The sequence below is a fragment of the Maylandia zebra genome, linkage group LG17 (assembly GCF_041146795.1).
Source record: "Maylandia zebra isolate NMK-2024a linkage group LG17, Mzebra_GT3a, whole genome shotgun sequence".
Lineage (NCBI taxonomy): Eukaryota > Metazoa > Chordata > Actinopteri > Cichliformes > Cichlidae > Maylandia > Maylandia zebra.
The window spans coordinates 23054956-23068339 of NC_135183.1; the positions used below are offsets into that span (position 1 = coordinate 23054956).

At 41.8% G+C, this 13384-nt stretch overlaps 2 protein-coding genes across 4 annotated transcripts in view; one reads left to right on the top strand and one right to left on the bottom strand.

The window, feature by feature from the left end:
- The first annotated feature begins 703 nt into the window (after window positions 1–703).
- On the top strand, window positions 704–8908 carry LOC101485813 (methionine aminopeptidase 2). Of its 2 annotated transcripts, none has more exons than XM_076876172.1 (11): window positions 704–899; window positions 3620–3721; window positions 3818–3895; window positions 4002–4104; window positions 5966–6127; window positions 6229–6410; window positions 6513–6607; window positions 6691–6787; window positions 7548–7651; window positions 7831–7946; window positions 8029–8908. In XM_076876172.1, exons 1-11 carry the CDS (start codon window positions 743–745, stop codon window positions 8279–8281), a joined length of 1449 nt encoding a protein of 482 aa, XP_076732287.1. In that variant the 5' UTR covers window positions 704–742; the 3' UTR covers window positions 8282–8908. The 2 variants fall into 2 exon arrangements, with proteins under 2 accessions (XP_076732287.1, XP_076732288.1); XM_076876173.1 differs by having other exon boundaries at window positions 3833–3895.
- Window positions 8909–9488: 580 nt separating this feature from the next.
- The window catches only part of usp44 (ubiquitin specific peptidase 44), an 18272-nt gene continuing 14376 nt past the window's right edge, over window positions 9489–13384 (bottom strand). For both annotated transcript variants that reach the window (XM_076876170.1, XM_076876171.1), the window contains exons 4-6: window positions 13019–13127; window positions 12575–12825; window positions 9489–11716 (exon numbers count right to left, since the gene is read on the bottom strand). In XM_076876170.1, coding sequence (XP_076732285.1) covers window positions 11592–11716; window positions 12575–12825; window positions 13019–13127 — 485 coding nt within the window. In that variant the 3' untranslated portion in view covers window positions 9489–11591. The remainder of the gene's footprint in view (window positions 11717–12574; window positions 12826–13018; window positions 13128–13384) is intronic.

Here is a 13384-nt window from a genome sequence, read left to right on the forward strand (position 1 = left end):
CTCGTCTTCTTTAGTGTGATAAGCTCGTTTGTTATCCTTTTAATTATTCGTATATCACATCTGTTGGTTCCTCAGGTGTTAAAGCTCCTCTTCAGCTGATTCGGCATGTTTTACTATGTGATGCCTTCAGGGGCTGCGTACAGAGCTCCGGTTTCTGACTAAACGTCTTTAAACTCCGCGCATTATAAAAAAATATTCCAAATCATACCTTCGTTCATCTGGCAGACAAGTTAACTGCTAAACAAATGCTAAACACCAAACATGGCAGTCAGTGTGTGGTGCATTAAGGGTGTGGTCATTTAATAATTAATTTTAAGCATTCAAGCATATGCCACCACACTGAAAGTACTATTTAAACTGAAATTGCAGGGAGATTAAACCTATTCCTGGTTTTTAGAGTGCCCGTGGGTCAACATATAATAAAAAACGTTATTATTTCCATTTGTATCGTGTTTACTAAATAAATGTTTCTAAATTAATTAAAGACTCTCAACTATTGAGTAATTATATATGATTACTCACTAGGTGTGAGTATATTTAATTATATTATATTATAATTAAATATTTTGAGATAATATGTGTATTTGTTTTAGTAAAACATAGTCCCTCTGTACTTACAAATAAAATATTAATGTAATTAGTTTTATTAACAAGCAGAAAAATCCCGGGTGTCCATGAAGGCAACACATACTGAGGACTCCCACAACCCCTTGTGCTTCCTCTTCCAGCAGCGCCTGCGATCATGGCGGACGTAATAGCGGAGCGGGTAGCAGAGCAGAAAGCGGTCCTGAACCGGGAGCTGAACGGAGAAGCGGAGGACCGAGAGGAGGCCGATCCAGCGGAGGAAACCTCGAAAAAGAAGAGAAAAAAGAAGAAGAAGAACAAGTCTGCGGGGACAGGTGAGCCACGACAGGTGAAGTCTCGTGCTAACAGGCTAAAGTTAGTTAGACGGACGAGTTAGCCGCGACCAAACCGGAAATATGTGCATACGGCTTCAAAATAAAATCGACAGTTAAAGTTTTAATTATAAATGTAATATTTAAATTGCACCAACGTGTATTGTTTCAAAGCTAAGTAGTTGTGATTTGTTTTTGCTAGGAAATTTTTTATTTAAGTTGTGATGCTGATTTCCATGATAAAGTATGTGAGATAATGTGTTGACATATAGGAAGAGATCTTGAGCCATGCATTACAAGAGCTGTAATGCGTCAGTTATATGAGATTTAGGAATAAGATTGGAAGAATTAACTATATTATTTAGACAGTGTTAGTTTACATCTCTTGGTTTCCATAATAGAGGCATTGTGACAGAAACCTCCTTTGTCCCACACGTCATCAGACTGTTTAACTCCTCTCTGGAGGGGAGAGGGAGGGGAAACAGGAGGACAAAGGAGGGGGGAACAACTAAGCTGTAGTGCCTCTTCACCTCACTGTACAATACTTTTGTAAATAGTCAACAGTGCAATAGACCTCAATACTTGAAATGTGCAATTCACTTGTATTTTTATTTTTTATTCCTATTTATTCTATTTATCCCCTTCGTATATTTTATTTATATTATCTCTGTATTTATATATGTGTGTGTGTGTGTGTGTGTGTGTGTGTGTGTGTGTATTATATATATATAATATTCTGCAACTCTGTAACTTCTGTCGGTGCTGTGCTTTTTTGGAAATCGAATTTCCCAGAGGAACCCACCCGAGGGATTAATAAAGTTCTATCTATTCTAATCTAATCTTATTCTGAAATTTACACCGGAAGCAGTGCAGTTGAGTGGTTTCAGCTTCTCCACGTCCTACTCGTTGGACATGCGGGCGCAGATCAGTGCAGATTGGGCTACCGCTGTGCCTCTTGGGCCTCAGCGAGGACACCGGGCTTTAAGCGGAGCTCCCCACGGGAAACGTGCCCTCTGTCGTGGAAGGGCAGCTTTAGGGTGGAAGATAGTCCTTCCAGGAGCTGTCCTCCCTGCTGCTGCCGCCCTCCCCCCGCCGAGCTTCAGCCAAGCTCTCCTGTTTCGTAATTCTCCCTTTGCCAGACTTATTATGTAAGAAAAGAACAGAGGAAGGTTTATTTTGAAAATTAGCCGCAGTTAAAAATATTTTTCTTACTTATTAGATAGTTAATAACATTCAGAACATTACAAAATAAAATACAGCTTTTATACACTGTGTAATTGAAGACGTTTATTTAAAAGCCATATTTTAAGTTTATGGGGAATGGGCAGTGGTGTCAGTTTTCTTTGTGTCTGATCTGTTTTTCTTATTTAAGAGAAAAAAGAAAAGAAACAAAAAACACTGCCTTCAAGTAGGACAATAACACAACAGTACTTATTCTTCTAAACCTGGTTATCTTTAACTGTGTGGGTAGAGCTGACTGAGCCCCGCCCACATAGAAGGTCCAGCACAGACTCAGCTGAGGCAGTAATGAAGTAAAACAAGCCTTGTTTTATTTGAATACCAGCAGACACGTCTCCTCTCTGAGGCCATCTCTGCTCTTGTATCTGTCTTCACTAACTCTGAATCAGCATGTAGCCCCCCGCCCCCTTGCAAATTTATGCAGTTGCTTTGGAAGCCAAGAAATATTTATGCTAACCAACAAGACCAGCAGTAGCCAAACTGATAGCAAGACTCTGTTCACTCAATTTTTGAGCTCTGATCCATACACCTCTGGCTACCGTCTGGCGTCATTAAGCTCTTCCTCCTTTTCTAATTGGCCGTGATGTCATGGAGAATCCTGGCTGATGGGTTATTTGTGGCATAGTGTCAATGAAAAGTCGCTGGCTCCTGTATCAGCGAGTGATGCGCCCTTAGTGCTGCTGGTGTAAATGGTGCAGAGCTGTGGTGAGCACAAACAGACCTTCACGCTGTCATTACCCAGCATGCCCTTCAGCGGTTTAATATTGCCCTCGTTTTTTTGTGTGTATGCCCTGATCTTTGCCCAGGTGAAAAGAGGGGCACAGGTCCTGTCAGAACATTTAACAATTCTATTAATAAAAGCCAGTTTTGTAGAGGTTCATCAAACAGGGAAAACTGTGTTAAAGCAGGATTAAGCTGGGCTAAGTTGAGAGCTCAGGTGTGTGGTCACATTACTTAGTGTACACCTTAAGGTCTGCCTCATTACCGAAGGTGTTTTAGAGAGTTAAATTGAAATGTTACTTTTGTTTTTATTAGTTTACTTTATAGTGATGTAAGCTTTAATCCATCAAAAACTGCAGGAAAATGTTCAGATTGTCTATTCTTATTTAATTCACTTAATGTACAGAATTCACCTGCTTGCTGCATACAATGCTACTACTGCACATTCGCCTAATGTATATAATATATAATGTTCTTCCTCTCCCCCCCCCCTTTTGCACAAGTCGAGGAGCGTGTCAGGTTACATTTCACTGCGTGTTATATTTGTATAACTATGCATGTGACGCATAAAGAATCTTGAATCTCTTGAAGGATGTTCCTCATTTGTGGATTATAGTGTTGAGATTTCAGGAGAGCGTGGCTCAGACCTTCACATCTTATTTCGTTTTAACCCTGATATTGCTTCCCTATCAGGCCATTAAAGGTGTATATTTTAAAAGTAGTGAGTAACGATTCATTTCTGGGTCACTGGCATCTGTTTACAGGCACTGAGGCAGAGGTGGAGGCGGACGGAGTGGCCGAGGTGACCAAACAGCTGGAGAAGCAGGCGATAGAGGACAAAGAGAAGGAAGAGGAGGGCGAGGAAGGTGACTGAAGTCAAACATCAACACTTTAACCTGCGGTGGTGTGGACAGGTCAAATGTAAACATTGGATTTAGTAGCTGGTTTTTTTTTTTAAAAAGTCTTAACTTACACAGACGGAGACGATGGAGAGAACTCTGCAGGAAAGAAGAAGAAGAAGAAAAAGAAGAAGAAAGGAAGTGAGTTAATGATATTTTAGTGGAAAAGCAGACTCGGTGTGTTTTATACCGGAGCCAGGTGTTTCTGTAAGACATCTGTTGGTGAGTCTTTGTTGTGTTTTGACAGCCAAATGTCAGACTGATCCTCCATCTGTGTCCATCTGTGAGCTCTACCCAAGCGGAGTTTTCCCCATTGGACAGGAATGTGAATACCCTGTCGTTCAGGATGGGTAAGACGAGCATACACACACACACCTACACTTGCGACTTAAGTTCTACTTCTCTTTTAAATCTCTTTAGCTTTTAAAATGCCAGGTGGGTTTTTTCAAAATAATATTTTGACTTTTTTCCAAAACTTCTGAGTTAATTTTGGGAATTGAACTTTAGGGCTGCCACGATTAGTCGACTAGTCACGATTATGTCGACTATTAAAATCGTCGACGACTAATTTAATAGTCGACGCATCGTTTGAAGCTTTGTAAGATCACAAAGGACGCAGGAATGAGTAGTAGGATTTAAGAGTGTAATAACGGACTGAAACAGAAGATGGCAGCACTGCATGTACAAGGATGCCAGCTGCCGTTAAACCCCGAAGAAGAAGAAGCTGTGTCCCAGAATTCATAGCGCAGCCCAGCGCAGTTGTCAACAATGGCGGCAGCTAGTTAGTTTTAACTTTACTCTTATTATTCTTTCTTGGTCACAAAATAAACGTTTAACATATTTTCAGGCGAGAATGTAGCTGTGTAAACCTCAAATATCTGCTCAGTTTATCAAGACACCACATATTTTCAAAAGCTCGCCGACGTTTTCGGAGACGTCTGTTACCCACTAGCTCGTTAGCTAGGCGGGGGCAAGGCTAACTAGAGCCGTGAGAACACCGGACTCCCGGCAAATCGTTTTCAAACCCACCGCCGTCTTTTGCTAGTCAGGTTAAACATGATATATAAGTCACTTAGATAACTTAAAAATGTTATTGTTTGGCTTTCTTTAGTATTTTATTTGTTCCTGAGTAAATCGTTTTGGCTAAGATTAAAGTTATAGTTTTTGCACAGCTAAATAAACTTCAAGCAGACAGCTGATTGTCAGAAGTTTGAGACGCTGGATAATATACTCCGGTGTCCTGTTATATTTTAGAAAGCAAGGAGTTTATTAAACTTCACCGAAACAATCTGCAAATTTCATTAAAAATTAATAAACTACCATCTTGTCTTTATTTTTAGTTAGCACAAACACTTCAAGCTGTAAGCTAATGATAGTTATATAAGACCAGATGCTGCTGGTGCAATAAGCTGTACGCTGTACGTCCAATGGATGATGATCTGATTAGTCGACTAATCACAAAAATAATCGGTGACTAGTCGACTATCAAAATAATTGTTTGTGGCAGCCCTATTGAACTTACTCTTGGAATAGACGTGGATTTCCCTGCAATGCATATTTTTGATTTTATTCCTGAAATAGTATTGCAAAATTATTCTCAAAATTCTAACTACATTTCTGGAATAATATTTCAAAATCTTAACTTATTCTCTTTTTGTTAGTATCACTCAGAGTGGTACTAACAGTAACAATAGTTAGCATGGAAGGACTTCTTTAGTGGTTTCCTCTGAGTGTGTGCCTGAGGTGTGCAGGTTTCATTTAATCTGTTTTTACTTCCATTGCCTTCCCTTCTTGTTCCTGTGTTTTCTGGCTGAATTACATCAGAGGCTCTACATGTGAGGCTCTACATGTGAGGCTCTACATGTGAGGCTCTACATGTGAGGCTCTACATGTGAGGCTCTACATGTGAGGCTCCTGCAGCAAGCTGTGGACCACACTGTGCAGTGTTTATATCGCAGTCTTTATTTCCTCTTTCTGGGAAACACTTTTTAATCTTGTGATCTGAAAAATTACTCACTCATCTCTGTCTTTAACAGAGGAGAGACGCTGTATTTTCCAGTAAAGACAAAAACATTCAACTAAGTAGTTTCAGCAGGTGCATATTCATGAAGAATGTGGTCTCCAGATGTTTTTATTAGCTTTAGAAACTGTAACTGAATCCAAATTTGATGCTTGAACGTGCTGCGCTGCTGTTTTTGTTTCACCTCCCAGTCGCAGCGCCGTGTCACGCATGACCAACGAGGAGAAGCGGGTGCTGGATAAAGCTAACGAGGAGATGTGGAACGACTTCAGGCAGGCGGCCGAGGCGCACAGGCAGGTCCGGAAGCATGTCCGCAGCTTCCTGAAACCTGGCATGACCATGATCGAAATCTGGTGAGGCTGCTTTTATCTTCTGTCGCTCGTAGAGGCGGCTGTTTTGGAATTAGATGAGAAGATTTGGATTTCCTGCTGATGCCCTTCTCTGTTTTGATTAGCGAGCGGTTGGAGGACTGCTCTCGTAAGCTGATAAAGGAGAACGGGCTGAACGCCGGCCTGGCCTTCCCCACCGGCTGCTCCCTGAACCACTGTGCTGCTCACTACACTCCCAACGCTGGAGACACCACTGTCCTCCAGTACGACGACGTCTGCAAGATCGACTTTGGCACTCACATCAACGGTACGCCGACTGAACCTTTCTGCTTCTTTTACTGCTGTTTAAAAATACATCAGCCACTGGATGCTGACCGGTGTGCTTCTTTCTTCCGGTGTCTGCCCGCAGGGAGAATCATTGACTGTGCCTTCACCGTCACGTTTAACCCAAAGTACGACAAGCTTTTGGAGGCCGTGAAAGACGCCACCAATACTGGAATCAAAGTAAGACCTGAACGGACGCCTCGTTTTTAGTTGGTGTGTGTTTGTGGATCCTGCAGCTGAAACATGTTTGTTCTCCTCTGAAGAACGCCGGCATCGATGTGCGCCTGTGTGATGTCGGAGAGGCAATCCAAGAGGTGATGGAGTCCTACGAGGTCGAGCTTGATGGCAAAACATACCAGGGTGAGATCACACTGTCATTACAGGATACTCAACTTTATAGAAAACAGTAGTTTATGCTATCCGTGAAAATCCACCCTCACGTGCACCATGACTCGTGTGGTAATGTTCACAGACTTGTGCATTTCTGTTTCATCTGAATTGGTTTAAAATGGAGCACTGTAACAAAAAATAATTTCCCCCAGGGATCAATAAAGTATTCTGATTCTGATTCTGATTATTTTTTGTTTATTTTGTTTTTTTTAAGCAAAAAAATAAAGAAAAGAGCAAAAATCTGCAACATGTAAATGATCTGAGGTCGTTCTCGCATGACAGAGCTTCACATATTTTTCCCTCTGTGATCCTTTTACTCTAAATGCAGCAAAATCAGAGCTCAGACATTATTTTAAACTCTGCGTAGCTCCTGTAAAAAACTGACATGAAGAGCTTCAAATATTTCCCAGTGCTTACTAAAGACGTGTGCAACTAGTCAGCAAGCGAGTTAAACAAATTACTCTTATTTTATTAAAACAACAACTGGCGTGTCCACAAGGCGTCTCAAGTCTGGATAAAGGTGGAGAGTTGCATCAAAAAGGACATTGAACCAAAAATTTTGAATATGCCGATCATGAAAAATTAGATTCAGGGCATTATTCTAAGATATAAATCTACAACGGAGTCTCTCCTCTGCTGATATTTGTGTGCCGGTGTGTACACAAACTGAATATTTTCACTTTAAAACTGGGAAAAACTTACATTTCGTCTTTTTTCCCCTACGTTGCAGTGAAGCCCATCCGAAACCTGAACGGTCATTCCATCGGTCAGTACAGGATACACGCTGGAAAGACTGTGCCCATCGTTAAAGGAGGAGAAGCGACGAGAATGGAGGCGAGTACTTCCTGGTTTCCTCACATTTTGATCAACTTACTCACTGCACGTGATTCTAACGCAATATCAGAATTTCTAAAAAGTAAAAAAAAACTAAACGCTGTAAAAAGAAGCTGAAGAGCACCTTCAGCTTCACTTCTGACGATTTTATTTTCGTTGACTCGGGTGTCGCTCTACAGGAGGGCGAGGTGTACGCCATCGAGACGTTCGGCAGCACGGGTAAAGGCGTGGTCCACGACGACATGGAGTGCTCGCACTACATGAAAAACTTTGACGTCGGCCACGTCCCTATCAGGTGAGAGCCTGTGTTTATTTAGCTCGCCTGGACAGGGAGCGTATTGGTTAGCAGTAACTCACTGACTCCTTTTCTTCTCCAGGCTGCCGCGAGCGAAGCACTTGCTGAACGTGATCAACGAGAACTTCGGCACGTTGGCGTTCTGCCGGCGCTGGCTGGACCGCCTAGGCGAGAGCAAGTACCTGATGGCCCTGAAGAACCTGTGCGACCTCGGCATCGTGGACCCCTACCCCCCGCTCTGCGACACTAAGGGCTGCTACACCGCTCAGTTCGAGCACACCATCCTGCTCAGGCCCACCTGCAAGGAGGTGGTGAGCCGGGGGGACGACTACTGACACCCCTACCTTCCAGCACCACCAGACCCCGCCCCCTCACTACCACACAGCACCTGTTGGAGAACTCGGGGATGAAGTGAAGGATGCCAGACGCTGACAGTGCACAGCTTTCAGGGAAGGAGAAGCAGCTGTCTGAGCGCTCCGCCATCAACCACAACTAAAGAAACAAGCCCACACCTTTCTCTTGGATAGAGCTTTTTGTTTTTTCCAGTTTCCATCAGGACTATCATATTGCAAAATATTACATTTAAGCTGCTGCTGAATTTAGTGCAACCCCAGTTTTCAAAGAGTTTCTCTCCACTTTGAGCCTCCGGTGCTTTGGTGCTCTGTTAAAATGAAGCACCAAGGCCACTGATGGCTTAAAGAAGTGGTCAGGCCTGCATGCTGACATGGCCCAAAGTCTTTGCAGACTGTTCCTAACATTTAAAAGCTTGGGGAAGAGGTGGTCTTGTAGTTAGATATTCGTACAGACACCGGTAACCTGCAGCTCTATGTTTGGCTTCTGTTGCAACAGGAGGGAACTCTGCACTATGGCCCTCCGCTTATCGGTTCTTTGGTATTTGTAAAGTTTCTTTGAAATGGCTGCTGCCACTCTGTTCCAGATTAAAATGCTTCATTTTCAAACTCTCCCTGATAATGCTTTTATAAGAAAGAAAATTAACTAAATAATTTTGCTCATTTGTGGGCTCCCTACTGATGACTTTGTGCAAGAAACCTAAACGGTGCATTTTCTTAATTTTGTTCCTACAACAGAGGAAGCCCCCAAAAGTTCTGCAAACCCAAATCTTTATTTTGCTCAGACAAGATGGGGAAACATAACTTCATGGGATGTTGGGGTGTCCTTAGGAGTAACTGGTAATAGCGTTACTCTAGCACACGGTGGTTAACATTAAAAAACAAACAAACAAAAAATCAGGTAAAGTTAGGCTACCTTCTCAGCCATGCTTATTTTAGACTTGGTTTAGTGAAATTAGGTATTAAACCTTATTGATTAATCAGCGGTTAATTTTATAAAAATGGTAAATGGTTTTATACCTGTAAGTAGGATGCTACCACTTAGAAAGGTTAACATGGCTTATTTAAGCTTAGCATGAAGACTGGAGACTGTTACTGGCAATAAAACTTCTAATACCCTTCAATAAGGGGAATTTTCATGCATTGTAGATTGAAGGTAAATAACGAAGCACAGACGGGCATCTTTTGTAGAAAAATGAAAAAATATTCTCATTTATTGAGGTAATTTTTTTTTCTAGAAAAAACAAAAAATTGAGGTAATAATTTGCATAGTATAACTTCCATCAATTTACACACGGCGCATCCATGGAGCAGTAACCAAAATGCCAACAAATAACAGAACTGCGGACAGAGGAAAAAAAAAACAAACCCACAAAGTGTGCTTCGACTCCCCTCTGCTCAGAGGGAAGATAATTGAACAGTGAAATCTGTTAACTGCTGGTGGTTTTCAACAATCGGAACAAAGTGGTTGTATAAAACGTTTAAAACAGTCGATGGCCTCCTTTGTAAAATCTCTGAGAATTGTATAAAAAGTACATTCATAATCTAGATGCTGGTCTGTGTGGGACTCCCACTTTGCTGAATTGATATGAACTATAAAAATAGATTATTTTGTTAAAGGGCACTTTTCAAGTACAGCAGTTATCTGCCTAGTCAGGGATGGTTTACGGTTATGCAGTTACATTCTGAGGCAGACAGGGGGCAGCACTGAGCCAAATAAAAAAATATTAAACCAAAAACCACATTAAGTAAGAAAATGTAGATTTACAACTTAGCATGCTGAAAATAAAGCTGGGATTTTAGGAATAAAGCTCTCGAGTAGAACACAGCTGTAGGCCTCATTCAATTTTACTTGTATTTTTTCCCCCTGAAAAGATAGTCCTCACCTTTAATATCACAAAACTTGTGTACTAAAAGAGAAATGCTTTCTTTTGTAGTCTCAGTAATAGTGTTTTGACTTTAGTCTCATAATTTGGACTAATTTCCTCAAAATGTTGACTTTCTTTCAAAAGAATACAGACTTTATTCTCAGATTGGTATTTAATTTTTTTAAGTTACTTTAATCATATTCTGACATTATTCTCAAATCCAACTTTATTCTTGTAACTATTCCAATGTTTTTCAAAATGTAGACTTTATTCTCAAATGTTTTTGTATTGCAAAATTATTCTCAAAATTCTAACTATATTTCTAGAATAATATTTCAACATCACTCAAAATCATTTTCTAAATCTAACCTTCTTAATGTGGCCCTGTCACACTCATTCGTAGCTGTCATTAAAAACTCCATAAAATACTGAACCGTTTAGGAGAAGCAGGGCTTTCCAAATACTTCCCGCAAATACTTTGGCTTGAGGTCTGCCTCAGAGTGAAAAACATTGCTCGTGTACAGATTTTTAAACAACCAACACTAAAAACCTGCACTATACACATTAGTGCATTTTTTGGCAAGGAATCGGGATGAACGCCTGTGAAAATGTTTACCTGTCTCAGACACACGGAGGCCATTTCTACTGAGTGAATGACAGTTTATAACCCTACATCCAGTTCTGTGTTGACTATCTAAAGTGACTGAGAAACATTTCAGCTGATTTATAAAACAAAACAAACAAACAAAAACCCCAAAACACAGCATTTACAATCAACAAGCCTCGCGCACAGGTAAGCAGACATACCTGTAGAGCAGGGGTGCCCAATCCCAGTCCTCGAGAGCTACCGTCCTGCAGCTTTTAGACGCATCCTTCTTCTGACACACCTGAATCAACTGAATGGCTTGTTATCAGGCCTTTGCCAAACTTGATGGCATGCTGAAGAGGTAATCAAACCATTTGATTCAGCTGTGTTGGAGTAGGGATGCATCTAAAAGCTGCAGGATAGTAGATCTCGAGGACTGGGATTGAGCACCCCTGCTGTAGAGTATGTAGTCATGCCTGACCAAAGTCTACTGGCTGCTTGACACAGACACCTTGGCTGACGCTCTCTTCTTTATAAAATACAACTGTACATGAATCACAAACATAATCTTTTAAAAAAAAAAATACCTACATATAAACACAATATACAACAAGTTCACAAAGCAGAACCCAACTTTACAAACGAGTCCTTTCTCTCTCACCTCCTTTTTGTTTTGTTTTTTTAATAGAAAAATAGACTAAAAAGACCCAACCTCCCAGATACAAAATGCCCAAAGAAAGAGGGAAGAGAAAGACCGATAGGTGGGGCTGTGCTGATGTCACCTCGCTGAGTAGTCGGGCTGCTGGGGAGGTGGCAGCGGGGTTCACAGAGGGGTGTAGTCCTATAGCGGCCGGTCTCTGTCCTGAGATACTCGCTGCGTGTAGAAGAGGATGTAGGCCTGAGCGCGGCAGACCTCATCCACCGAGCACACGTTCAGCTTAGAGTCATTACAGTGAACCCAGAAGCCTGGAGGAAGAGGAGGGACGAGTTACCCAGATGAGCAGATGTGTTTGGAACAACACGTTTGTTTACTGGGGTTGGTTTTTGAGATCCCGCTCCCACAGAGCCACATACTTGGACACTGGCTAAACAACTGGAAAAGCACTCAAATTCTACTTTTAACCCCATGGAGCACATATTTGTTTTTTACTCTGTAGAACTGGTATCAAAATCACATCCTGAATACTCAACATGACAAGATGTTGGGAAAATTAAGATCAACACAACCTGGTAATATCTTAAAAACTTAAAATCTAATTTTAAGTTTAATAAAATAAAATACCTGAAGTTTAATTTAGCAAAAAGCCTTGTGCCAGTTACTGAAAACAAAGATTAACTTAGCCTAACCATAATCTCAGCGTACACAGAAGTTCATGTATATAAATATCAGCAGGAAAGAAACTAAACTACATTTAACCTTATTCACATGCAGCAGTGAATGAATCAGGTGGTAAAATTGGAACAATAGTCCTGAAAGCTTCCTCGTGTCCTATTAATAACCTGCAAATACAGCTGAGAGGGCCGAGGAGGGAACGTCATCATTTCTGCAGGAATATGAGGCGTTAGTTTGACTCTTTCGGCGACGATGACTCCACGTTTCGTTCTGACAAGATAAAATTCATCCTGAGCATGGATCTCATGAGAATCCTTTCAGTGGCATTTCACTGTGGCAGAGGAACCTCTGGACTTTAATGTGGACATTTTGAGAGGATGAAGGGAACAGTTCCCACAGCATTAATCCTCCTGTGACCGGGGCATTCACTGCTGTGTACACTTCCCTGCTTAAACCCAAACACAGAGAAAGAAGTAAAGAAAATGACTCACCTCCTTCTGTGTTGTAGCAGTAGGAAGTGTAGTGGCCAGAGCCAAAGCCCTTCCCATGATGCATCACCACGGCCGAGAGCTCGTAAAGGAAGTGCTTTGAGCGGGGCGAGCCAGCGGCGCTGGGGCTGCTGGGACTGGAGTAGGGCATGGCTTTGGGTGAGGGCTCTCGGCAGCAGTAGGGCTCCATGTTGAGGAGCTGGTCGAAGCTGACGTGGACTCCAATCTTTTCCCGGTGATTTCTCCCAGACCACCTGAGGACCAATCAGAAGGCAGAGAAAAAGCTGAGGGGTGATCTTCTAAGAACAGCTGAAGGTTATTAGTGTTCTTACTAGAGTCTCGTCTCTAGAAGTCACATCCATGTATAATAAAGTGAAAATTTGAGTTAACACTTAAGACACGGTTATATTAATCCAATCAACTCCACAGGCGTTAACGTCTCCTCACCTGAAGCGTTTGAGGTGCAGCCTTAGGACCTGAGGCAGTTTATGGACCATCAGCTGCTTCTGTGCTTCGGTCAGAATGACTGGCTTGGATGAGGCCCGTCTTCTGGCAGCTGCACACACGTGGAGAGAGGAAAGAGCTGACACACAGCACAAAGATCACTTTTTGTGAGCGTCGACGCAGCTTTAAAGCGGTCACGTGACCCTGTGATTATGTAAACTGCTGCAGAGCGATAAAGGCGCCATTTTACATGAACATTTTAGAGTAGATCTGAGAAGCAGTGCAGGTATTTGTGTTAGTTTAGTCCTGAAGGAACCACACTTCTAAATGCTTTCATTTAGAAGTGTGAAAACATGTCCTTGATTTCCT